We start from the raw sequence: 25,559 nt of genomic DNA, 5'->3' as shown, positions 1-25,559 counted from the left end.
TGCAATAAATATTGATATAAAAGCATGATCCAAAATGGACGTATCAACTCCCCCAAGCTTAGACCTCGCTTGTCCTCAAGCGGAAGCCGATATCGAAAAATATGTTCACATGTTTAGAGATAGAGGTGTCGATAAAATAAAATACGGACATGAGGGCATCATGGTCATCCTTAGAACAACAACATACATATATTGTCATATGATTTCTTATGCTAAAGTAACAATCTATTCACAATGTAAAGTATGAATCAGAAACTTCACTAAAAGCTAGCAAACTATAATCTCGGTCATTGAAGCAATTGCAATTTATCATAACATCGGAAAGAGTCAATATAAGAGCTTTTCACCAAGTCCACATACTCAACTATCATTTAGTCTTTCACAATTGCTAACACTCACATGATACTTATGGGTATGAAGTTTCAATGGGACAGAGAGAAAGATAGGGGCTTATAGTTTTGCCTCCCACCTTTTATCTCAAGGGTAATGTCAACAATATGCTTTATGAAAACCCACATCCAATTGGATATATATATCAGGATCTTTCCAACACATAGTGCTTGCCAAAGGATAAAGTGTAAAAAGGAAAGGTGAAGATCACCATGACTCTTGTATAAGTTAGAAGACAAAAATAAAAGATAGGCCCTTCACAGAGGGAAGCAGAGGTTGTCATGTGCTTTTATGGTTGGATGTACAAAATCTTAATGCAAAAGAACGTCACTTTATATTGCCACTTGTGATAGGGACCTTTATTATGCAGTTGGTCGCTTTTATTTCTTCCGTATCACAAGCTCGTATAAAGCTTATTTTCTCCACACTAATAGATCATACATATTTAGAGAGCAATTTTTATTGCTTACAACAATGACAACTTACTTGAAGGATCTTACTCAATCCATAGGCAAATATGGTGGACTCTCATGGAAAAGCTGGGTTTAAGGATGTTTGGAAGCACAAGTAGTATCTCTACTTGGTGCAAAGAATTTGGCTAGCATGAGGGGGAAAGGCAAGCTCAACATGTTGGATGATCCATGATAATATAATTTATTTCGGATATAAGAAAACATAACCCATTACACTGTCTTCCTTGTCCAACATCAACTTTTTAGCATGACATATTTTAATGAGTGCTCACAATCATAAAAGATGTCCAAGATAGTATATTTATATGTGAAAACCTCTCTTTCTTTATTACTTCCTATTAATTGCAATGATGACCAAAACTATGTTTGTCAACTCTCAACAACTTTTATTCATCATACTCTTTATATGTGAAGTCATTACTCTCCATAAGATCAATATGATCTTTTTGCTTCTTTTTATTCTTTCATTTCCTTTTATTCCCTCAAGATCATAGCAAGATATCAAAGCCCTCGACTCAAAACTAATCTTTATTATATATAGCTCACGGACTCGATTACATAGATAGGGATCAACACAAAAACTCCAAGCTAGATCATACTAAAGTTTATTCTACTAGATCAAGATATAACCAAAAGGATCGAACTAATAAAAACGGTAAAGATAGAAGTGTGATGGTGATATGATACCGGGGCACCTCCCCCAAGCTTGGCAGTCGCCAAGGGGAGTGCCCATACCCATGGATTTGTCTCTTGCTTCGGAAGTGGTTATGTGATAGTTTTGGCGATGATGCCCCTTAGGATATGGTTCTGTTCCTCGAGTTTATTGGCTTGCTGCTTAAGATCCATTGTTTCCTTACAGAGTTTACCAGCGACGGCTAAAGCTTCTTTCACCCATGGATGTTGCATAGCTGCGGGAGAACAAGTAACACTCTTTTTAATATTTTCATAAGAAATAAATCTAGCATGGGGAGGGATGACCGAATTTGGAATTGCTGAGCTCTGGAGTTCCTCCATCATAAATATTGCTTGGAGACGAGAGGTAACTTCTTGATCCTCCTCCATGGCATCTATCCTTTTCAAGTCAGCCTCCATCTCTTCCTTCGTTGATGGCCCAAAGTGATCAACATCGTTGTTTGCTCTTGGCCACGGTGTCAGGTGAGATACCCGACTCTTCCCGATTGACTCTTGAGAAGACATCTTGCTCCAATCTGCGGCAGAAACAGCTCAAACCAAAAACAGAGGATTTCGTCGTGGTACGGTGGTCAAAACCTTCGGGAGATTATATAATGAATTTTTACCGACCAAAAGAAGTATCATGCAAGAAAATGGAGTCCAGAGGGCACACGAGGTGTCCACGAGGCAGGGGGGCGCGCCCTCCACCATCGTGGATGCCTCATGTCCTTTCTGGACTACTTCTTATTTGCCTATTTTCTTAAATATTCCAAAACAGAGAAAAATTGCTATTAGAACTGTTTTGGAGTCGGTTTACTTACCGTACCACATACCTATTCCTTTTCGGAGTCTGAAACGTTCTGGAAAGTGTCCCTTATGTACTCCTCCGGGGTTACGGTGTCAATAACATTGGTTTCAACATTTATGGGATTACCTGAGATATAATGTTTGATTCTTTGACCGTTCAGCACCTTCGGGTTTGTGCCTTCGAAGTTGTTGATTTTTACGGCACCGGAACAATAGACCTCCTCAATAACGTAAGGACCTTCCCATTTAGAGAGGAGTTTTCCTGCAAAAAATCTTAAACAAGAGTTGTATAACAAAACATAATCACCTACATTAAACTCACGCTTTTGTATCCTTTTGTCATGCCATCTTTTAACTTTTTATTTAAACAGTTTGGCATTCTCATAGGCCTGGGTTCTCCATTCATCAAGTGAGCTAATGTCAAATAGCCTATTTTCACCAGCAAGTTTGAAATCATAATTGAGCTCTTTAATGGCCCAATACGCCTAATGTTCTAGTTCGAGAGGTAAGTAACATGCTTTTCTATAAACCATTTTTATACGGAGACATACCCATATGATTTTTATATGCAGTTCTATAGGCCCATAATGCATCATCAAGTTTCTTGGACCAATTCTTTCTAGATCTATTAACAGTATTTTGCAAAATTAATTTAAGCTCTCTATTACTCAGTTCTACTTGACCACTAGACTGTGGGTGGTACGAAGATGCAATTATATGATTAACATCATACTTAGCAAGCATTTTACGAAAAGCACCATGAATAAAATGTGAACCACCATCAGTCATTAAGTATCTAGGGACTCACAACCTCAGAAAAATAACTTATTTAAGCATCTTAATAGAGGTGTTATGATCAGCACTACTAGTTGGAATAGCTTCTACCCACTTAGTAACGTAATCAACAGCAACTAAAATATGTGTATACACATTAGAGGAAGGAAACGGTCCCATATAATCAAAGTCCCAAACATCAAATGGTTCAATAACAAGTGAATAGTTCATAGGCATTTCTTGACGTCTACTAATATTACCAATTCTTTGACATTCATCGCAAGACAAGACAAACGTACGGGCATCTTTGAAGAGAGTAGGCCAATAAAAACCAGATTGCAATACCTTATGTGCAGTTCTACCTCCAGCGTGGTGTCCTCCATATGCCTCGGAGTGACACTTGTGTAGGATATGTTCCTGTTCATGCCCAGGTACGCAACGTCTAATAACACCATCTACTCCTTTATAAAGGTGTGGTTCATCCCAGAAGTAATGTCTTAAATCATAGAAAACTTTTTCTTTTGCTGGTATGCGAAACTAGGTGGTATAAATTTAGCAACAATGTAATTAGCATAATCAGCATACCATGGAGCAGTATGAGAAGCATTTATGACAGCTAATTGTTCATCGGGAAAGCTATCATCAATAGGTAGTGGGTCATCAAGAACATTCTCTAACCTAGACAAGTTGTCTGCAACAGGGTTCTCAGCTCCCTTTCTATCAATAATATGCAAATCAAATTCTTGTAGCAAGAGAACCCATCTAATAAGTCTAGGTTTAGCATCTTTCTTTTCCATAAGATATTTAATAGCAGCATGATCAGTGTGAACAGTTACTTTGGAATCAACAATATAAGGTCTGAACTTATCACAAGCAAATACAACTGCTAAAAATTCTTTCTCAGTAGTAGCATAATTTCTCTGGGCACTTTCTAGAGTTTTACTAGCATATTGGATAACATTTAATTCCTTATCAACTCTTTGTCCTAGAACAATACCTACAGCATAATCACTAGCATCACACATGATTTCAAAGGGTAAATTCCAATCAGGTGGCTGAACGCAGAAATCAAGGCTTTCTTAAGTATTTCAAATGCTTCTACACAATCATCATCAAAGACAAAAGAGACATCTTTTTGTAATAGATTAGTCAGAGGTCTAGAAATTTTTGAGAAGTCTTTAATGAACCTCCTATAAAAACCGTCATGACCAAGGAAACTTCCTATACCTTTGATGTCCTTAGGACACAACATCTTTTCAATAGCATCAACTTTAGCTTTATCAACTTCAATACCTCTTTCAAAAATTTTATGCCCCAAGACAATATCTTCATTAACCATAAAGTGGCACTTCTCCCAATTCAAGACAAGATTAGTTTCTTCACATCTCTGCGAAATTTGATCAAGGTTGCTTAAGCAATCATCAAAAGAAGTTCCATACACGGAGAAATCATCCATGAAAACTTCAATAATCTTTTCACAAAAGTCAAAGAATATAGCAGTCATACATCTTTGAAAGGTAGCAGGTGCATTACATAAACTAAAAGGCATACGTCTATAAGCAAAGGTACCGAAAGGGCAAATAAAAGTGGTCTTATCTTGATCCTCTTTTGACACAGGTATTTGAGAGAAACCAGAGTAACCATCTAGAAAGCAAAAATGTGTATGTTTGGATAATCTTTCTAGCATTTGATCAATGAAAGGTAAAGGGTAATGATCTTTTCTAGTAGCTTTATTTAATTTGCGGAAACCAATTACCATTCTATAACCTGTAACTATTCTTTGTGGGATTAATTCATCCTTATCATTAGGAACAACAGTAATACCTCCCTTCTTAGGGACACAATGGACAGGACTTACCCACTGACTATCAGCAACAGGATAAATTATACCTACCTCCAGAAGATTTAGTATTTTATTTCTTACCACTTCTTTCATCTTAGGATTTAACCGTTGTTGGTGATCAACAACTGGTTTAACGTCTTTCTTCAATTTTATTTTGTGCTGGCATAGAGTGGGACTAATGCCCTTAAGATCATCAAGAGTATATCCAATAGCAGCACGGTGCTTCTTCAGAGCTTTCAATAATTTCTCTTCTTCCTGCTCTGAAAGGTTAGCACTAATAATAATAGGATATATCTTATTTTCATCAAGATAAGCATATTTAAGAGTATCTGGTAATGGTTTAAGCTCAAACATGGGATCACCCTTGGGTGGAGGAGGATCCCCTAGGATTTCAACAGGCAAGTTGTGTTTCAAAATAGGTCCCTGTTTAAAGAATACTTCATCTATTTCCCTTTTTTCATTCATAAACATATAATTTTCATGGTCTAGCATATATTGTTCTAAAGGATCATTAGGAGGCATGGAAATAGAAGCAAGACCGATTATTTCATCTTTACTAGGCAATTCTTTATCATGGGGTTGTCTATGGAATTTAGCAAAATTAAAATCATGAGACATACCCCCTAAACCAATAGTAACAGTATCCTTTTTGCAGTCTATCTTAGCATTAACAGTATTCAACCAAGAACAAGAAAATCAGTAGGATATTTAATTTTCCCACACAAGACTTCAACATCTCTAACAATCCCAACTGGTGAAATAGTGTCTCTATTGGCAAGCTTAATAGTAACATCAATATCTTCTATCTCAGCAGGTACAATATCATGCATAATTTCTTTATATAAAGTATAAGGTATTGCACTAACACTAGCACACATATCACATAAACCATGATAATAGTGATCTCCTATTTTAACAGAAACAACAGGCATGCCAACAACAGTTCTATGTTTATTTTTAGTATCGGATCTAGCAATTCTAGCAGCTTCATCACAGAAGTAAATAACATGCCCATTAATATTATCGACCAAGAGATTTTTAACCATAGCGATACTATGTTCAAATTTAATTTGCTCAGGGGGTGTAGGTGTTCTAGCATTACTCTTACGAACCACAGTTGAAGCTTTAGCATGATCCTTTATTCTAATAGGAAAATGTGGTTTCTCAATATAAGCAGTAGGAACAATAGGATCAACATTATAAGTGATAGTCTTTTCTTCAAATTTAATAGGTTCTACTACTTTTAATTCAATGGGAGAATGATATTTAAACCACTTCTCCTTAGGGAGATCAACATGAGTAGCAAATGATTCACAGAAAGAAGCTAATATCTCATAGTCAAGTCCATATTTAGTGCTAAATTCACGAAAAGCATCGGTATCCATAAAAGATTTAACGTAGTCAAACTTAGGTGTTATACCTGACTCATTACCTTTGTCGAGCTCCCAATCTTCAGAGTTACGTTTAATTCTTTCCAATAAATCCCATATGAACTCAATAGTCTTCATCATAAAAGAACTCGTGCAAGAAGTATTGAGCATGGAGCGATTATTGAGAGAAAGTCGAGCATAAAAAATTTGAATAATAATTTCTCTTGAGAGCTCATGATTGGGGCATGAATATAACAATGACTTAAGCCTCACCCAAGCTTGAGCGATACTTTCTCCTTCGCGAGGCCAAAAATTATATATATAATTACGATCACGATGAACCAGATGCATAAGATAAAACTTCTGATGAAATTCCAATTTCAATCAGTTGTAGTTCCATGATCCAATATCATCACATAGCCTAAACCATGTCAATGCCTTTCCCTTCAAAGATAAAGGAAAGACTTTCTTCTTGATAACATCCTCGGGCATACCTGCAAGCTTAAATAATCCACAAACTTCATCCACATAGATTAGGTGCATATCGGGATGTAATGTTCCATCTCATTTAAAAGGATTAGCTAGCAGTTTCTGTATCATACCCGAAGAAATTTCAAAGTAAACATTTTCAATAGGTTCAGTAGGTTGAGGAGCAACTCTTTGCTCTACTGGTCGAGGTGAAGATACCCCGAACAAGCCCCTCAAAGGATTATTTTCCATAGTAACAAGTGACAGTAAATTTCAGCACACTATATAAAATTTTCCTTACCAAGTTCCACCTACCAAAGGCGCTTCACTCCCCGGCAACGGCGCTAGAAAAGAGTCTTGATGACCCACAAGTATCGGGGATCTATCGTAGTCCTTTCAATAAGTAAGAGTGTCAAACCCAACGAGGAGCAGAAGGAAATGACAAGCGGTTTTCAGTAAGGTATTCTCTGCAAGCACTGAAATTATCGGTAATCGATAGTTTTGTGATAAGGTAATTTGTAACGGGTAACAAGTAACAAAAGTAACAAGGTGCAGCAAGGTGGCCCAATCCTTTTTGTAGCAAAGGACAAGCCTGGACAAACTCTTATATAAAGGAAAGCGCTCCCGAGGACACATGGGAATTATCGTCAAGCTAGTTTTCATCATGCTCATATGATTCGCGTTCGTTACTTTGATAATTTGATATGTGGGTGGACCGGTGCTTGGGTACTGCCCTTCCTTGGACAAGCATCCCACTTATGATTAACCCCTCTCGCAAGCATCCGCAACTATGAAAGAAGAATTAAGGTAAACCTAACCATAGCATGAAACATATGGATCCAAATCAGCCCCTTACGAAGCAACGCATAAACTAGGGTTTAAGCTTCTGCCACTCTAGCAAACCATCATCTACTTATTACTTCCCAATGCCTTCCTCTAGGCCCAAACAATGGTGAAGTGTCATGTAGTCGACGTTCACATAACACCACTAGAGGAGAGACAACATACATCTCATCAAAATATCGAACGAATACCAAATTCACATGACTACTTATAACAAGACTTCTTCCATGTCCTCAGGAACAAACGTAACTAATCACAAATCATATTCATGTTCATAATTAGAGGGGTATTAATATGAATAAAGGATCTGAACATATGATCTTCCACCGAATAAACTAACTAGCATCAACTACAAGGAATAATCAACACTACTAGCAAGCCACAGGTACCAATATGAGGTTTTGAGACAAAGATCAGATACAAGAGATGAACTAGGGTTTGAGAGGAGATGATGCTGGTGAATATGTTGATGGAGATTGACCCCCTCCCGATGAGAGGATCGATGGTGATGACGATGGTGACGATTTCCCCCTCCCGGAGGGATGTTTCCCCGGCAGAACAGCTCCGCCGAAGCCCTAGATTGGTTCCGCCAAGGTTCCTCCTTGAGATGGCGGCGCTTCGTCTCGAAAGCTTCCTTCTGATTTTTTCAGGGCAAAAGACACCTTATACCAGAAGATGGGCATCGGGGGGCTTCCAGGTGGCCCACGAGGTAGCCGGGGCGCGCCCCCCACCCTCGTGGATCGTGGGTGGCCCCCCTTTGGTTATTTCTTCGCCCAATATTTTATATATATTCCAAAACTGACTTTCCTGGAGTTTCAGGACTTTTGGAGTTGTGCAAAATAGGTCTCTCTCCTTTTCCAGCCCAGAATTTCAGCTGTCGGCATTCTCCCTCTTCACGTAAACCTTGTAAAATAAGAGAGAAAAGGCAAAGTATTGTGACATAATGTGTAGTAACAGCCCATAATGCAATAAATATTGATATAAAGTATGATGCAAAATGGATGTATCAAGGAGGATCCGGCCGAGCAAATCTTAGTGGGGTATATTTACTTCACTAACTTTTGGCCAGACCTATCCGATCCTCTAAATATAACGTAGTAAATTTTGTTTTTTTCTAAACTTATGCAATTCTAGAATACATTGCAATTACATATTAGCACACATATAAAAACTAAACATAAATATGAATGTTCAAGCAAATCACAAATATAGTTACAAATTGAACTCAAAGTTTACAAAACAAATTATTCAAATTTAAACATACTGAATGGTCCAAATGTAGCAAATAACATGTGAAAGAACAACTACAAAGTGCTATGAAGTTGCCGGTGATGCTCCATAAAATCTTCTTGGAGCAAAGTATGAACTTGTCGGTTCTCGATCCTATGATAATCTTTGAGGAATGCCAGGATCCTATTTGGATCATACTCTGGCTCAACCGGAGTCTCGTTGGTGATGTACAGGCATATCCCTCTCGTCTTCAATGATCATGTCATTATGCAATATGATGCAACAAGTCATGATATGCCATAGAACCTTGGAGATCCAGTACTAGGCAGGGCATGAACAATTGCAAAGCGCTTCTGAAGCACACCGAAGGCTCTCTCCACGTCTCTCCTAGCAGCTTTTGACATTGGGTAAAGTGAATGTTTTTGTTACCTTTTGGGCGCAGAATTGTTTTGAATAATGTGGCCCACGCTGGATAGATGCCATCCACAAGGTAGTAACCCATCGAGTAGTTGTGCACATTGACCGAGTAGTCGCAAGCAGGAGCATCTCCTATGATAAGCCTAGAAAACAGTGGTGATCTCGACATCACATTCAAGTCATTGTGACCCAAGCATCCCTGGTCATCCCCTTGCTTCACTCTCTGTCATCAGCCTCTGGGTGTCTTCCTTGTTGGGTGCTCTCAAGTACTCCGGTCCAAAAACAGTGACCGTTGCTTTAGTGAACCTTCGAACGGCCTCCAAGGTTGTGTCTTCACCAATGCGGACATAGTGGTCAACTGCATCGGCCGAACACACATATGCCAAGACTCGAACAGGCGCAATGCACTTCATCAGAGGGCTTGCACTTATCTCTCCACTTGCATTTCCCGAGAGCTTGAACTAGTCATCATACTTCTCAATGGATTTTGCAATGGTTAGAAAAAGATTTGTGGCATCCGAAAGCGCTGGTGAAATTACTTATACGAGTAGGTTGGATTTGGAGCAAAGTAGTCTCTCATGATCTTGGCATGGTCCTCCGCTCTATGACGGTTGATGTGTATGTGGCCAAGCTGCGATCCTCTCCTAGGCCGCCGAATAACATCATTGAAAATCATACCTAAAACGGTTTTGAAGTCTTTGTCGTCTTGTTCCTCTTCGGACGACGATGAGTCCTCGAAGACCATCTCTCTCAACCTCTTCATCTACAATTCAAACGGCTTGGTTCAATCCAAACGGCTCGGTTCAAAAAGAAACGAACGGAAAAACTCACCTAGGCAAACGTCAAACACTTGCGGTGTGGTGGTGATGCACCGGGCATACGCCGTCGTTTCGGCCAAACCGGCGGGCGGCGAAGCGTGGGATGACCTGCATCGGTGTGCAATCAAAGTCAGATGCGGCGGACACCAAAGAGGAAGAAGATGTGAAGGAATCTGACGAGTCCGCTATGGGGACGGTGGCCACGATTCACCTTGATTCCGGCAATGGCGACGGGGGCCGAACGGGCTTGGCGTCGGGCAGAAGGGTGGAGAGGGCCAAGGGATGCAACGAGGTAGCGGCGGGGCCGACGGGGTCGCCGGGAGGTGCGTCGGCGAAGAGGCAGTGACGGGGGAGAGAGAGACTCAGCTTTTCCTCCGAGCGGTAGCGGCCGAGTAAATTTAGGCGAGGATAGGCGTCGGAGAATAAATTATCCTCCTCTATTCGGTACAAGGGATCGGCTAGGTGCCGGTTAGAGGAATAAAATCAACTTTATCCTTCTCTAACACCGGATGGGGGATTGGTTAGAAATGCCCTTATCTCCCACAGATGACAGTAGATTTGTATAAATCCTATCTTCCCTACTAGACATCTAAATTGACGAGGACGAATTCCTGGAGTATATGTGTATTGTTTTTCAGGTTGTAGTCTTAGATAAGTCGTGCCCCGGCAACGACTGTTGTATCTCTCCCTTTCCTTTTGACGACGTCCGGGATGATGAAGGCCCTTTGGTCTCTACTTTTTTACCTGCCGGCCGGCCGGTTGCCGCGCGCGCGTCGCCGAGAGAGAGCTTTCCTCCTCTTTCGCTCAGCGTCTTTCACCGCTATGCAAGTATGCATGCAACTGCAGCCGGTCCCATCCATGGCACCCTTTGGCCCCCATCTTTGTCTGCTTCTCCTTAACTAAATTGGTCTCCATCTTAGCTGCTCTGCATCTACTGTAGCCAGACACCGGGGTCGTTGCTGCATGGGTAACTACTGGAGACCAAAATCAAGAAAATCTCACCATCTCTCGTTCTACTGTGCCTAGGGCTCCATGCATAGACCAAATCTTTGTGTTAGCTAATTTAATCCAACTGGCTTCTGGTACACCAAACGGCTCCTGTAAGCTGCAAACGGAACGCACGCATCATGCATGACCATGCACGTAATAATGAATGGGTTAGCTGAAGCGCGGACGAGACGCCTGACGAGGGAAGGCATGCGATGCGCAGCGCAGTGGTTGCGGTGGTTGCGGGCCTATTAATTGTTTTCACTCGAAAATGGGCCAAGGGTGGCAGCAACACTCCAACCTAACCCCCAGCTGCTCGCCCTGCCCCCCGCCCACGCCCACGCCCACCTAATCATGCACACTCTTTCTCCCATACTTGATTCTTTCTTTTTCTCAACTAAGTAGTTTCTTCGAGATTTTTTTCCTGTCTGAAATATCGTTTGTTCATATTGATTTTCCTCTTGTTCCATAGACTACGAAAGGCAATGATTACTGTTGTTTTTCTAAAAATTAGGTCATCACTGAATTTCGAAATATATACATCACACTAGTGAGATTGGGTACCGGTCACTGTCCATCTTGCAGCTGCTGTGCCGTCACCAAAACCTCTCACTATAGACATCTTAATCCTATCATTGCGTCCACTTCGCCATGACATCCCACTGTTTATAGCCGTTCGCCTTTCTCTATTCTTTTAATGGAGGAATCGGCAGGGGGAGGGAGACACACTGATAGGCGCCACTGCTCCTCCATTTTTCTCTTCTTTTCTTCTTCCTCGCTCCCTTTTAACCCCTGCTTTTTCCGGGAGTTTTACCACCCTTTCACCGCACCGTATCTTCCCGAAGGGCTGCCGCATTTGCTTTCCCTTTGCTTCTTTGGCCTCCGTGGGTCAGCTCACCTCACCTCACCTCGTCCTTTGGCTAATCCTTGGCTGCTCCTGTCGTTGAGTCTTAAATAACATCTCCTGCATGCATATGGCTCATGATTATCTCCCTATGCCTATATACAACTGCCAGCATTAGTGCGTCCTCTGCTCATCATTTCTGTTGAGCTGAGCTCCATTGGCTCTTGCTTGTCTCTAGCACCGTTGTCCAGCAAAACTCTGCATTTTCCTTCCAATTTTTCTTCCCTTCCCTTTGTCTTCTCTGTTTATTGGAGCAGTAGCTGGAGCTGGGAGAGAGGTAGAGAAGGTTTCTCATCAGTCATCACCCGGACCAGGCTGATCAATCATAGCCTCCTTCTCTTCTGTTTCTATTGGCAGCTTGTAGTACACAGCAGTAACTCATGATGTACGAGTTTGGTAAGTTCATTAGCCGAGTGATTAGATGACTTTGTCCTTCTCTCCAGCTAGCTATGGAGAACTGGATACTGATTGCAGTGCGTGCTTTGGCCTCGATGGTTGGCAGGTTCTTGGTGACTCAAGCACGGGCTAAGCAGAAGCAGCAGCCAAGGAGAAGGAGAACTCAGCATTAGCCATGGAGACACCAAAGGTTGGCCACTCGTCTTCTCGCCTGCAACACCGCCACACCCGAAGGTTAGTATGCACACGGCACAATCTTTTCAGCATAGTGAACATCAAATTTGTTCTTCTAGCAGTTCTCCAGGGTAAGCTCTTTCTTTCGGCGAGATGATAACTGGTAAAAAGGTACAAAGAGCAGTTTTGACAGAGCATGCATATATGCAGGACAATTCTAGCCGTTTTGATCAATACTTACATATATTTTCTGCCAATTTTACATATAGTTGGTTGTATTAGCATCATAATTTACTGAAGCCGTGTCGTAGCAATGCTGATGTTTTCCCCTTCTTTTCTGAATGTAAAGGGGAATACCAATGTTGACAGTTGTACTTGCACATCATTTTCCAGCACCATGTATGTTTCCTAATGTTCTTGCAGTCTTGCTAGTCCTTTTGACCAAAAGAACATTCGATTTTTCTTTTTCTTTTTTAAAATGAAAGAACATATCATCTTTCAATACAAAAGATATCCAGTTTTTGCATTTATTTACTTCTTTTTTTTGTGACAAACAGTTACTTTAAATGAATATCTGCTTGATTAAGTATTGTGCTAACTTCATTTCTTATATTTTCAGTGTTGCAAGCACACATGGAAATTTATCGGACATAACACCGCGATTCTCGTATAACAAACCTGTGGGTAATCTAGGCTCCCCTTTTGTTTTTGCTCTTACAGATGGATTTTCTATGTTGTACTATTGTACATAAAAATAGTAACGCTACTACTCTTCAGATTCTACGTTCTTGCTAAGTTATTTTTCTCTGTCGTGCTTTCATGATCGTGCAGACAACCAATCAGGATAATATTCCCCATAGGAGATACTCACTCAACCTAGCAGAGCAGTTTCAAGACCACCCCATGATTACTACAGAAGAACAAAATGAAAAGGCTATGTCGAAGGTTTGTTCCAGATACAAATAAACTATTTCATGATCTCAACGGCCTAATCGTTTCCAAAAGCTGAAGTAAAGCTGTTCAATGCAGGTCTTGTATCAATACTTTATAAAGCTATCATCATCTTACCTTTTCTCACTACCTTAAGTATATCACTTTTATCAACAAAATGATGTTTGTCATATCTAGGGAGTTGTAACCAAGGCCACGAGCCATGATTATGCTCTCTTTTACCCCCTTTAAATTGCCTATCTTCTATACTCAGGAACAGTATGTCAGCTTTCAACTTTAAATACTACATAAGAAAATTAAGAAAATTAATAATAAGTTAATTATACATGCTTTTCTATGCAGCCTTTTAACCAAGTTATGATTGTTCTTGTGGGGAGTGCAGCCCGTTGCAGAATTGGTTTGGGAGATAGCAGCCCTTGAGGAGGAAGTCGTACGCAGGGAACTGCATTTGCTTTCGCTCTACAGGGCGACATTTGATCAATACCTGGGCATCTCCCCTCGTGTTTCTAGTCAGGTACACACTCTGCCTGCCACCTTCGAAGGATTTCAATGTTGGGACTTTATACTGCATAGAAACTCAGATAGCAGACCGTGTACTAAGGCTATAAAGTTTATGGTCAGATGGGTCAAGAAACGCACCGTCAAGGCAGCAGAAAGAAAGTTGATGAAGGTGCTCTCCGGTTGAGAGATATCAAGGAGTCAGCATCCTACAACTTGCCAACAGTTTCAGATCGTAGACATGTATGGACGGTTTTTCTTCTTCGTTCATTCAGTATTCACCATCAAGCTAGTCAGCTTAATCCCCCAAATTCATGCCAATGTTATCTAAGCATTTTCTTTCTTTCTTTGAGAATACAAGCTTTAGCTTTTTCTTACGAAACCTCCCAAAGTGAGATTATCTGACGCAGCTTCCGTATCACTGAAGTATTCACAGGGACTGCCAAGATCAACTTCAGGGCATTCTAGTCTTGCAAATTTCTTGAGTGCTTCTATTGCTGAATATGTGCCCAGGATTGCATGCAAGCTTTCGGAGGACATTCTAAGATGCATTTCTGCGGTTTACTGCAAACTTGCGAGCAGCCCATCACAGGATATTGATTCCGAGACTTTGTCAACTCCTTCCTTCTCTTCTGCATCGAGTACCTTTTCTCTAAAGCACCGTGTCGATAGTTGGAGCCCCCGACTCAGCTGCAATGTTGACGCAAGCTCTGAAAAATATGGTACATTAAATGAGAATAATGACCAGTACAGTGGCATGATAATTTTTCCAAGGATAAATATTGATGCAGACAAGTTCGATTATGCCTCTAAAATGCTTGAAACAATCAGGTGAGCAACTCTGCAAATGAATATGGAACACAATAAACAACTCTTCATCTCAACATCGCATTTTGTCTTGGTCTCAGAGCATTGATAAAGCGGCTTGAGAAAATTGACCCTACAAAGATGGCACATGAGGAGCAGCTCTGTTTTTGGATCAACATCCACAACGCTTTAGTGATGCATGTAAGTTCAACACTGATAACAACTCTTGCCTTACATATGTTCATGTTAACCTCTTTTTTTTTTTGCGGGGACATATGTTCATGTTAACCTCGGAAAAATATTCATGTCTAACCCGTAATGGCTTTTGAAATATGACAGGCTTTTATGGCTTATGGACTTCAGGACAAACGCATGAAAAGCTCAGACATGATTCTGAAGGTATACAATTATCAAAATTTGAACGGCGCTATTGTCATCACTTGTCATATTTGAACTTCTCTTAACATTACTTGAGGAATATGTTTGTCAGGCTGCATATGACGTGGGCGGGCATTCAGTAAACTCCCAAATTATTCAGAACTCAATTCTTGGATGTCAATCCCATCGTCCTTCCCTGGTATGGCATGCACCTACATTGCAGTTTCCATTAGCAATACAAACACAATCAAATTTTAAAATGAAAAGGCGCTAACAAGCTAATGGTCGTACAGTGGGTTCGCACGCTATTTACTCCCACGAAGAAATCAGCATCAGGAAGCTCCACTCATCCATATGCTCTTCGTCAGCCAGAGCCGCTTGCTCACTTTAGTCTTTCCACTGGAGCATTTTCAGATCCACCTGTAAGTTTACAGCTAATGCTAACATTTTAACTGCAAAATGAACACATTACTCTTACTGTAAGAAATCTCTGCATTTGACTGTACACTGATCACATTATTCTTACTGTACAAAATCTCTGCAGGTAAGGTTGTACACAGCCAAGAAACTGGATCATCAACTGGATCAAGCCAAGACTGAGTTTATTAGAGCTAATGTCATTGTCAGGAAGCAGATCATTTTTCTTCCCAAAATTCTCCACTACTATGCAAAGGATGCTACACTGGAGTTGCCTGGTCTGATTGAGATGGTATGCAAGAGTATGCCTGAAGCCCAGCAAAAAGAAATAAATAAATGTCTTAGGAGGAGGATAGATAAGTGTGTTGAATGGTTGCCCTATAAGTCTTCTTTCAGATACACTGTACACAGGAATTTGGCTGAGTAGGCACTGTATTTTGCTTTCCCAAATTGTGCTTGTAAGTAATGAACTGGAAATCATTAACTTATGTGTGTGTGTAACTGTGTAATTAGGTGACTGTGATAGCATTTTAGGGGAGTAAAGTTATGCATTTGAAATGAATAGAACATGACAGATGGAAAATTCACACGCTTTGCTTGGAAGAAATATTAAAATACATACTCAAGCCACTTGTTGAAAGAGGCAGTTGCACTGAACATTCAGAAAACATCCAGTTAAATCAAAATGCTTGGATTCTCAATGCCCAAAATGTTCAAGAAACAACACGGCCAATGGTACAAAAATAAAACGTTCACCTGAATATGAAACATGCTACATGGGAACTGAAGAGACAGAAGATCAGACCCTAAGCTACTGGGATCAAACCAAATTTCATGGCAAACTTCTTCTGATTACAGTCGAGCATCTCACTGAGACTGCACCTTGAGTTCATCTGCTTGAGTACCTTGTGGCGGTACTCCAGGCTCCTCTTGAGACCATGGTGAAAGAATTGGGGGTAATCTACCACCTCGCCCTTGTCCCGCCCCATTTCTTCAACCAGGAACTTCACCCTTGGCTCCAAGCAATGCTTGATACTCTTGATGAGAACAGGAGGGTATCCAGCCACCAATTTCATGATCTGGTCCTTGCTGAATCCAGCGCTCTGCAGGAACACCAAATTGGGCCGCAGAGTCTTGTCGACATCTCGCGACAGTATGCTAGGGAAATTCATGATGACCCTCTGGAGATATGACCCCTGCAACCCGACTGCCGACTTGAGGAACTCTGCAGTAGGACGCAGCCGCTTGTCGATGCTGTATCCCATGATGTATGGCTCCTTGGTCAGGATCTTGCCGATCATGACCTCCCTGTCGATGCCAAGGCCGACGAGGAAGTCGACCGTCTGGGAGAACTTGGCCTGGATGCTGTAGCTGATGAGGCGTGGGTTGACCATGAGCAGCTTGGCGAGCTGCTTCTCGGAGATGGCCAGCGTCTGGAAGAAGGCGAGGAGAGGGCAGAGCTTCTCCTCCACGCTGTGGAACAGTATCGGCGGGAACTTGACGATGGCCTGCGCGATCTCCCCGGGCTTGGCCTGCAGCGTGGTGAGGCACTGGACGGTGGGGATGAGCTTGTCGTTGACGGACATGGTGAGCACCTTGGGGCACTTGGTCACCACGTACCGCAGCTTCCGCTGCTCGATCTTGACGTCGTTGAGGAGGTAGTCCCAGACGCCGGAGGCCTCGCCGGCGTCGAGGTTCGGCAGGTTCCTGCACCGCTTCGACATGCGCCCGATGGCCTCCTCGTCGAACCCTTTCTCCCCGAGCCACTCCGCCAGGCTCTTCTTGGCATCGCCGCCAATGCTGGCCATTGCAGGGCTAATTTCTGCACAACAATTGAAATGCGATGAAGCATCATACTCCTACATATAATGCCAGGCTACCAGTTTAGAACCCTGGTGCACTCGTTCAGCTAAGAAACATGGCAGTGAAGCAATTCGTCGAACACCGACAGTGCAGGTGACTAAGGACATCAAAAATCAAACAAGAAGGTTCGGTTGGTTCATATCATCATATGCACACACTGATCTGATGGTACGACAAAGGCGTAATCCGTAGCAGTGCTAAAGGGGGAGCGGTCGCAAAACCATGGACATTGCTGTCGAGAGTTGGTTTTTCTTCCCCCGAATCTACAGCATGGTGGAAATTGGGTACAATTACAATAATCGAACACAGCGGAGGGCGATATTCAATGAGGATGTAACCCAAACCCACCTTGTCGATCCAGATCGAGGCGGAGTGTAGAAGAAGCCGGAAATGTGAAGTGTGGCCGCGGAAGAGGAGGATAAGAGAGGATGAGGAAGCCCTGACTGAGCCTGGAGCGAGTGCGCTAAAAGCCTAAAAATGGCGTCTTATCTGCGGTTTTTCATCGATCGACGGCATGTGTGATTTGGATTTAACCAGTTTGGGCCGGTGGCGTTCTTGTTGGCCGGGCTGGCCCGAGGGCTCGGGATATCGTGGGACTATAAACCATGGGCTGAGAAGCCCCCCAATGCCAGGCTATCAGTTTGGACCACGTTTCGCCACCCTTCAACTGGGCCGGCCCAATGGCGAGGTTTCCGTAGTCTACTGTAGCGAGTTTTTTTTTTCTATTCGTTCTTTCAAAAATGAACATGGGAGAAGATGTCTTTTTAAATTTTGAGAACGTTTTTTTAAAAAACGTGTACATTTTTAAAGCGTCTGTGAATATTATTTGAACATTTTAAAGGATAAAGTGTATTTTTCGTCCCTCAACTTATTGTGAAGTGTGGCTTTCGTCCCTCAACTCTTTTGGGGTGCGACATTTGTCCCCAGGCTCTTAACACCACGTAGATTTTGTCCCTGACAGCGGTATTTCTCAATCTCCAACGATGATTTCTAGCAAGCAGCAACACCATTTTTTAGGGTTTGCTCCGACGACGATCACTCCACTAGTGTTTTGATGTCCTCCGACTCCTCCCCTTCAGGGCTGCAGTCGGCCTACATTAACGAGAAACAACGACGACGTTCGTTAATGGCAGCGACCACCACCACCGGCAAAACGGAGGTCGTCGGTGACCAAGGTATGGTCTACGGGGCGCGCAAGGCTTCCCCGAGCATGGGCATAGGCTCGGCGGCAACAATGGTGTCGTCGTTTGCTAAAAATTGCGGTGGAAGCGAAGTCCCTGTTCTAGACCACCTTGACCATGAGCTAAAAGGATGAAACATGGCACGCAATGCGACATGGAGTACATTCATTTCCTTGTCGTTCGTGACTGTCTGCAGAGTGGCAAGAGAATACCCAAAGCAGAAATAAAGACAAGAAAGGGAACGCATTCTTCTCATGTGTTAGTAATAACTGAAATGCTTCTAGAGCAGGCAACGGCACCACGGCCTCATCTTCTTCCCTCCGGGAACGGGATCGTCCTGTCCGCTCATCCGCATCAGGCGGCGCCCTCGCGCAGATAGCCATGCGCCTTGAGCGACTCCACCGAGTCATCGAACATCTCCTCCACGCCTCTGAACTCGAGCCCCAGCTTCCGGATCTTAGACGTGTTGTAGCCATACGTCTGCTCCCCGTAAATGTTGGGTAAACTGCACACAAATTTTCAGAGTGGTGATATATGCTAACAAACTGAGGCTGGCTGTGCTCAGATGAGCAACGGCGATGATGATATATGCTTCGGGCGTGGTGGCCGGTGACCGACCTCTTCGGGATGGGGAACGAAGGGAACCGTTTCGCGAGCAAGGCGACCAGCTCGTCGCTGCCCAGAACCGCCGAGTTGCAGATGTACCTCCCCTTGGCGTCGGCGGTTTCGTAGACCAGGATGTGGCAGCTCGCGACGTCGTCGATGTGGACGTACCCCATCCTCCCGAAGATGGTGAACTTCTCCGTCTCCCCTGCGATATGGTTCAATTTAGGGCCTTGAGTGTGTGAGGCATAGGGTAGCAGCATAGCTTCAGGCTGGCACCCCCAAGACATGAACAAATCAGACCAGCAGAAATGCTAACATATACCTTTAAACAAGCCAAGGACATCTGAGGCGGTGGGGCCTAACACAGGGGAGAGGTTAGGGCCGATGACGAACGTCGGAAGAACGGCCACGAGGTCGATGTTGTTCTCCTTGGCGAACTCCCAGGCTGATTTCTCAGCGAGGATCTTCGCGACAGCGTACCATATCTGCCAAGCACGTCGAGAAGAAAACCAACCCACTCTTTCTTCAGGGAAGTGTTCGGAAAGAAAGATACATCAGCATAAAAACGAAGCATGGTATTCATTTACCTGGATGCTTTCGCAGAACTCCACGGAGCTCCATGATGTTTCATCCAATAGCACGTTGGGGGGGAATTCAGCTTCATCTCTCAGCCTCACGGTCGACGATGACGACGTGAGGACAACCCTTTTGAGAAATGGGTTCTTCTTGCAGGATCTCAGCACGTTTAGAGTGCCGTTTATTGCTGAATCAAGCATTTCTTCCTGCAATTGAAGTGACATCACATGTCTGTCAATTAAGACCCACCACTACAAGACATCTTTTACCTTCCAACATAGGAAAAAAGAAGATGGGCAGTGAAGTGATCATAGTTAGTATAGCATGCCCTGGAATCAGCATTGGTGATGATAGGCGATGCAGTGTGGAAGACGCCCTCGCAGGCCATCACAGCATCGTCGAAGCTCCCTTCTTCCAAGAGGTCAGCCCTCACGAGCTCCAGCCTCTCCTTAGCACCTGCTAAGTTCCAGAGGTGTGCTACCTTCTTCTGATTGCCTGTCCAATTAGCAAATATAAAATATGTCTGTCACATTGCTATCACTTTCAACAATTGTGCATTATCAAGAAGAAACAAGAACGGGTTCCATCATTAGTAGCAACGAGAGGAGTAAGAGAGTGGATCATTAGAGTGAGAGGACAAGGACCTGGGTCTCTGACTGTCCCTAGAACATGATACCCTGACTCAAGAAGTCGCTTGACAAGCCAAGAGGCAACAAAGCCAGAGGCTCCAGTGACGCACACCTTGCCCTTGGAAGTATTCGCCATTCTCTGAAGCTGGAAGTGCTCCTGAAATTTGACACATCAACTTATATATGCAACATGAAGTATCTATTTTACAAGTAGAACAAGCAGAAAGGCATACTGGTATGTCACCCCCTTTTGGTGATTCTGTTTGGCAGGTAGAGAGTAGGTTAGGAGGCTCACAGCTTCCACGCTCCAGTGCTTGGTCATACTAGTACATTACACAAGATCGCATTTTAAAAGCCCATGAAAACCTGCTGTCAAAAATATATAAAAACACACACCAGAAACCAGTCTACTGAGGAAACCAGTCTAGATGTGATGGCAAAGCAGAAGAAGCTTTATTAATGGACCCATTATTCTGATTACATTCTGACTGATAACCCGTCGCTGTATATCAATCAAAAACCAGCACAACAAAAGAATTACAGTCTTAATGTACACAAAAATGAGGGAGGAAGAAAATTCCTCAAGAGTTCAGAGTATTCAAAACAGGTGGTATACACTCAATTTACACTACTGTTTGGAGTAGATCCCAGATGCCGATAGCTTAGAGGAACAGTGAGGTACGCATATTCGCCAGGAGGAGGGTTCTGCTACGGGGCAAAACTTTACCAAGTGTATCAAAGCACAGCCATGTCTAAAAGTCCACTATCCAATTCATGTCTCAGGGGAGAGGCCAAAAGAAAATGCCATCTCTGCCAAGTGCTGCCATGTTGAATTCGTTATGAATGCTATAGGAACTACAGGCTGAAATATATATTCGTCGCTATCTGGTTGGAGGTTATACAATGTTTTGAGTTCCAGCGCTTTAGATTCAGCGGCTTCAGCTTCTTTGTGTAATATCTCCACTTCCTCGCCGTCATCTGTTTCAGTTGCAGCAGTCAATTCTGCTCTAGCAGCAGAGGAGTCCAGCCGGAGCCTTTTGTAACTTGCCATAGCTGACTCTTGTTCTTTGAGCACAATAAGCCCTTCGCATTCCTGTATCTTGTCAGTGGTTGCTGTGATATCCTTTTCTATAACCTCCAGATCAGTACCAGCTTTCTCCAATTTAGCACGCAGTTCTTCCTTCTCAGAATTCAGTACTTTTGCCTCTGCAGCTATTCTCCCTGCTTCCTTAAAGTTCCTTGCAGCAGCAGCAACCTTCTTTTCAGCCTCTAGTTCAGGGCCTCTTTTGTCAATAAAGCTCAGCTTCTGCTTACATGTAGCTATCTCTTGCTGTATGCCTGCTCTCTTTGAAGATATCTCCTGCAGACCCATCAATTAAGAAATATTCAGAATGAGGATCTTAACAGGACCGAAAAATATCTCGGTATATACCCAATGTTCTTTATCAGCAAAAAGAAATCATTTAAAGAATAGATGTTGTACCTGAAGACTAGTTCTAGCATCAGTTGTTTGTTGCCTGAGCATTTGGATGTCTTGCGAAATTTCCTCCTCCATTTTTAGTAACCCAATTCTATCTTGCCTTGACTTTAAGATTGATGAGGCAAGCTTCCTTCTGATTTCAACTGATTGTTGGCAAGCTTTTGCTTCAGAAGAACAAGCATTGATGATTTCCCGTAAGTCTGAGTCTTTCTGCTCTGCTGAAGAGATGCAGTTGTCGATTTCATTCTTTTTTAAGGCAAGTGCCTCAGTATCTTGATCAATTTTAGTTTGGGATTCCTGCAAGGAATTGATCTTCATGTCAATATCTGACTGGGAGCCATGAGATCTGGAGACCACCGCACTGATCCTTTCTTGAACCTCCTGGATCTGAGCATTGTTTTCAGCTATCTCTGCTTCTTTCAACCTCACCAACTCCAGGAGCTCAGCTAATTCCACTGCAAGGGTTTCTCCTTTCTTACTTAGAATGTCCTTTTCTCTCTTATCGTCTTCAATCAAATGCTCTACTGAACCTTCTAGCCCTGAACGTGCTGCTAAAACCAATTCTGTTTCAACCTCTGTCTCTAGCTTCTTTATTTGTAGTAACTCCATTGATGTTTGCCACCCTTCTATTTCTTTCGACGACATTTCTTCTGCTTGTTTGCTTACGGAATCAGCATGCTCAGTGGCATCCTAAGAAAGACAGAGCTTGAATATTAATGAGCTAGAAGAACAGAAACTGAAATGCAGTGAATCCTTTAGAGGTTCATAATTAGTTGTTGTCAAAAATTGTCGCAACATAGATATCATATAGTTGCCAGTGAATTTCATAAGGGGAATAGCTCTAACAGACAAATCATTCTCTGGCTCAGGTAAACATGGACACTGGTGTCCTTCATGATCATATAGAACTGCTCAAATTTATTCGTTTGGGTTAGTCTAAAACTTCAAATCATCCTTCTCCTTCACAACTATCATGCTGTTCGAACATTTCAGTACCTTTTAGATACTTATTATTACATTGGAGTATTATGCCAATGGATTTTGGAAGCGATGGCACCGTAATAGTGCCATCAACACAATGCATGTATTACGATATCATCAAATCAGGCATTATATAAGCATAGTAGCCCCCACTAGTGTTATCCAATAAAAATAATTATAAGCATCAGTAGATACTTAGTGTAAAAACATGCTTGAGTAGCTCTCTAGAAATACTAGGGTTGATGCAATGAAAGCCTATTTATTTCAAAGTGTTATTTAAAAGGATGCCTGAATTCAAGAAAGTACATCTAACATTGACATTACAGTTTTATGCAAGGTGAGTAAAAGAATGCAAAGCTGATTTACCTTTGCATACTGCTCGAGAAGGGCAGCAGCTTCCTCCTCCACAGCTATGCAGGACTCAAGCACATCCTGCAATTCCAAATCCACCGAATCATAATCAAGCTCTGCATCACGCAGTGCAGTCAACAACCGATCTTTGTCCTTCTCCAGAGCCGCAAGGGAGTCACTGATCCTCTCGGCCCTCTCAAAGTCCTCGGCCTCGCACGCCTCCTCCAGCTCCCTCTCCAAATCCTTGTGCTTGGATGCCGCGGAACCGACGTCCTCCGCAACCTTCCTCTGCCTACCCGCCAGCTGCCTCCTCTTGGCTGCCACAGCAGCGGCCCTCTGCTGGACTGAATCAAGCTTACTAGATATTTGAGATCTAAGAAGAGCCAACCTCTCATCGATCCCCACTACTGCAACTACAGCCTCTCCGGCATCCTTGTCACCATCTTCTTCTTTCGCCTCCTGTTTCGCATCCAAAGAATTGACGCTGACTGCATCCAGAGAATTGGCATCCGGATCCACCACAGCTGCATCTCTCTCATCGTCATTGCCTAGTTGGTCAAGGTACTGGATGGGGATAGGGGGAACAGCGTCATATGTAGAAGCATCGGAGAGGCTACTACTACTACTGGCAGTACGAAGTACAGTAGCCGTAGCAGCAGCGGGGGCGGCGGCGGCGGTAGCGATTGGTACGGTAGGCGGCAGAGCGGGGGCGGTTTGAGGCGAGCGGCCGTACCCGATGCGCACGGCCCTCTTCTTTTTCCGGAGCGACGAGGAGGACGGCTGGCGCGAGAGGGCAGCGGCGGCGGGGGGAGGCGTGACCGCGACCGGCGAGGCGGGGCGGTGGTTCTGATCTTGGGCTTGGGGCTGGGGGTGTTGGTCCTGGTCTAGTGGAGTCTGAGGGGCGAGCAGGGTGAGATCGGAGAAGAGGTCCTCGTCCAGAGGCTGGGAGGCGGCGCTGGACTCGGCGTCGGAGGCGGAGGTGGCGGCGGCGTCGGCGGGAGGGGTGGGCGGCTTGGGGGCTTCGGGTGCCTCGGCCTCGGCGGCTGCGGGGGCGAAGAGGACCATGCCCTCGAAGAGCGAGTCGCCGCCGTCGCCCCACCCGCCGTCCTGCGACGCCATCGGCACGGCGGCGAGCTCTCCGGGAATCTGCTGCGGCTGAAGGGTCGCGGGAGGGGGAGGACGCAGGGTGGACCTGTCTGTGCTAATGGACTAGCGGATCATACTTTGGCTCCGGTGCGGGAGAAACTCGGGTTAAACTTTTGTCGCGTGCGAGAAGATTAGACGAAGAAGCCAGCTGATTGCATGATCCTCCCCACACGGCAATCCATGTGCTGACGCTCTACTCAAACCGCAAAAGTGTGTCATCATCGTTATCAAGAAATCATAAAATAACGGATATGTTAACACCCACACGTGTGGGCGTTTCTATCTCGCCCACACGCGTAGATCCGCGTCCGTTCGTGAGCGCATGAATTTTGACATGTTTCTAGTGTCATGTAGGACTGGCCTGGTGTGTGGGCGTTTATCCGGTCGCCCACATAGCCGTTTCACCACACGGGAAGGGCTGGTGTGCTGGCGTTCAGCAGTTTGCCCACACGTCACTTTCCACACACGCACAAGGGCTAGTGTGTGAGCATTTGCCGTCTCGCCCACACATCCGTCTCCTCTCCCACACCCAAGCTGCTAGTTGCCATGTGTTTTGCAGTGCACATGGCAACTGCCCCTAGTGTGCTTTATAAGCAGGTGGCAACTCTCTTTTTACCCGAGTTGTCATGTGTTTTTGCAGGGTACACAGCAACTGCCCAGTGTGCACGTACGCAGATGGCAACTCTCTTTTACCGAGTTGCCATGTGTTTTTGCATGGTACATGGCAACTGCCCTAACGTGCACGTAAGCAGATGGCAACTCTTCCTTTTACATGGCAACTGCCCTAGCATGCTTGTGAGCACATGGCAACTCTCTCAACTGCCTAGTGTTAGTACGTGCCAACTCCTAAAGTTTTGAAATCATGACAAATACAGTAGACCAGACCATACATGGCAACTGCAGTTGAGCAACCATGGCAACTGCAGTTGTCCGACATGGCAACCGTAATTCAGCGACATGGCAACTACAGTTAAACGAATATGAACGAGGGTCTGGACCATGGCAACTGCGGGCGCGCGATGACTGTCACGCGTGGCGTGTGGGACCACGAGGTACGAGGCCTGACATACGGGGCGTGTGGACGTTATCTACTTCGCCCACACACACGCACGTGAGAGGGATCAGGAGG

General features: G+C 43.8%; 4 protein-coding genes across 4 annotated transcripts; 1 reads left to right on the top strand and 3 right to left on the bottom strand.

The window, feature by feature from the left end:
• Positions 1–11,800: 11,800 nt before the first annotated feature.
• LOC119337268 lies at positions 11,801–16,105 on the top strand. The gene is made up of 12 exons (XM_037609386.1): positions 11,801–12,392; positions 12,499–12,626; positions 13,186–13,246; positions 13,398–13,511; positions 13,900–14,031; positions 14,139–14,258; positions 14,443–14,846; positions 14,924–15,023; positions 15,162–15,221; positions 15,313–15,399; positions 15,494–15,622; positions 15,745–16,105. The coding sequence occupies exons 2-12, from the start codon at positions 12,568–12,570 to the stop codon at positions 16,042–16,044; spliced, it is 1,566 nt and encodes a 521-aa protein (XP_037465283.1). The 5' UTR covers positions 11,801–12,392; positions 12,499–12,567; the 3' UTR covers positions 16,045–16,105.
• A 171-nt stretch (positions 16,106–16,276) lies between these two features.
• Positions 16,277–17,969, bottom strand: LOC119337269 (transcription termination factor MTERF6, chloroplastic/mitochondrial-like). Its single transcript, XM_037609387.1, has 2 exons — positions 17,829–17,969; positions 16,277–17,439 (listed from the first exon to the last, which is right to left on the bottom strand). The coding sequence occupies exon 2, from the start codon at positions 17,423–17,425 to the stop codon at positions 16,424–16,426; it is 1,002 nt and encodes a 333-aa protein (XP_037465284.1). The 5' UTR covers positions 17,426–17,439; positions 17,829–17,969; the 3' UTR covers positions 16,277–16,423.
• An 810-nt stretch (positions 17,970–18,779) lies between these two features.
• LOC119339662 (tetraketide alpha-pyrone reductase 1-like) lies at positions 18,780–20,623 on the bottom strand. Its single transcript, XM_037611632.1, has 6 exons — positions 20,488–20,623; positions 20,172–20,338; positions 19,855–20,049; positions 19,590–19,752; positions 19,280–19,472; positions 18,780–19,166 (listed from the first exon to the last, which is right to left on the bottom strand). The coding sequence occupies exons 1-6, from the start codon at positions 20,606–20,608 to the stop codon at positions 19,016–19,018; spliced, it is 990 nt and encodes a 329-aa protein (XP_037467529.1). The 5' UTR covers positions 20,609–20,623; the 3' UTR covers positions 18,780–19,015.
• A 280-nt stretch (positions 20,624–20,903) lies between these two features.
• On the bottom strand, positions 20,904–24,564 carry LOC119337091 (rootletin-like). The gene is made up of 3 exons (XM_037609204.1): positions 23,300–24,564; positions 21,956–22,642; positions 20,904–21,832 (listed from the first exon to the last, which is right to left on the bottom strand). Exons 1-3 carry the CDS (start codon positions 24,401–24,403, stop codon positions 21,245–21,247), a joined length of 2,379 nt encoding a protein of 792 aa, XP_037465101.1. The 5' UTR covers positions 24,404–24,564; the 3' UTR covers positions 20,904–21,244.
• Between the last annotated feature and the right edge of the window lie 995 nt (positions 24,565–25,559).

Source organism: Triticum dicoccoides, chromosome 7B, assembly GCF_002162155.2.
Source record: "Triticum dicoccoides isolate Atlit2015 ecotype Zavitan chromosome 7B, WEW_v2.0, whole genome shotgun sequence".
Classification (NCBI taxonomy): Eukaryota; Viridiplantae; Streptophyta; class Magnoliopsida; order Poales; family Poaceae; genus Triticum; species Triticum dicoccoides.
The sequence above is the reverse complement of the archived record's forward strand: the minus strand, read 5'-3'. Positions and strand labels throughout refer to the sequence as shown.

Excerpts from the sequence above, each read along its gene's own strand:
- LOC119337268 (XM_037609386.1), top strand. The coding sequence starts at position 12,568 with ATGGAGACACCAAAGGTTGGCCACTCGTCTTCTCGCCTGCAACACCGC. Across the intron at positions 14,032-14,138 it reads CCCCTCGTGTTTCTAGTCAG|ATGGGTCAAGAAACGCACCG; the intron begins GTACACACTCTG and ends GTTTATGGTCAG. Across the intron at positions 15,400-15,493 it reads AATCCCATCGTCCTTCCCTG|TGGGTTCGCACGCTATTTAC; the intron begins GTATGGCATGCA and ends ATGGTCGTACAG.
- LOC119337269 (XM_037609387.1), bottom strand. The coding sequence starts at position 17,425 with ATGGCCAGCATTGGCGGCGATGCCAAGAAGAGCCTGGCGGAGTGGCTC.
- LOC119339662 (XM_037611632.1), bottom strand. The coding sequence starts at position 20,608 with ATGGCGAATACTTCCAAGGGCAAGGTGTGCGTCACTGGAGCCTCTGGC. Across the intron at positions 19,473-19,589 it reads TGTCCTTGGCTTGTTTAAAG|GGGAGACGGAGAAGTTCACC; the intron begins GTATATGTTAGC and ends ACCATATCGCAG. Across the intron at positions 19,167-19,279 it reads TCGTTCCCCATCCCGAAGAG|TTTACCCAACATTTACGGGG; the intron begins GTCGGTCACCGG and ends ATTTGTGTGCAG.
- LOC119337091 (XM_037609204.1), bottom strand. The coding sequence starts at position 24,403 with ATGGCGTCGCAGGACGGCGGGTGGGGCGACGGCGGCGACTCGCTCTTC. Across the intron at positions 22,643-23,299 it reads TTCTCGAGCAGTATGCAAAG|GATGCCACTGAGCATGCTGA; the intron begins GTAAATCAGCTT and ends TGTCTTTCTTAG. Across the intron at positions 21,833-21,955 it reads ATGCTAGAACTAGTCTTCAG|GAGATATCTTCAAAGAGAGC; the intron begins GTACAACATCTA and ends ATGGGTCTGCAG.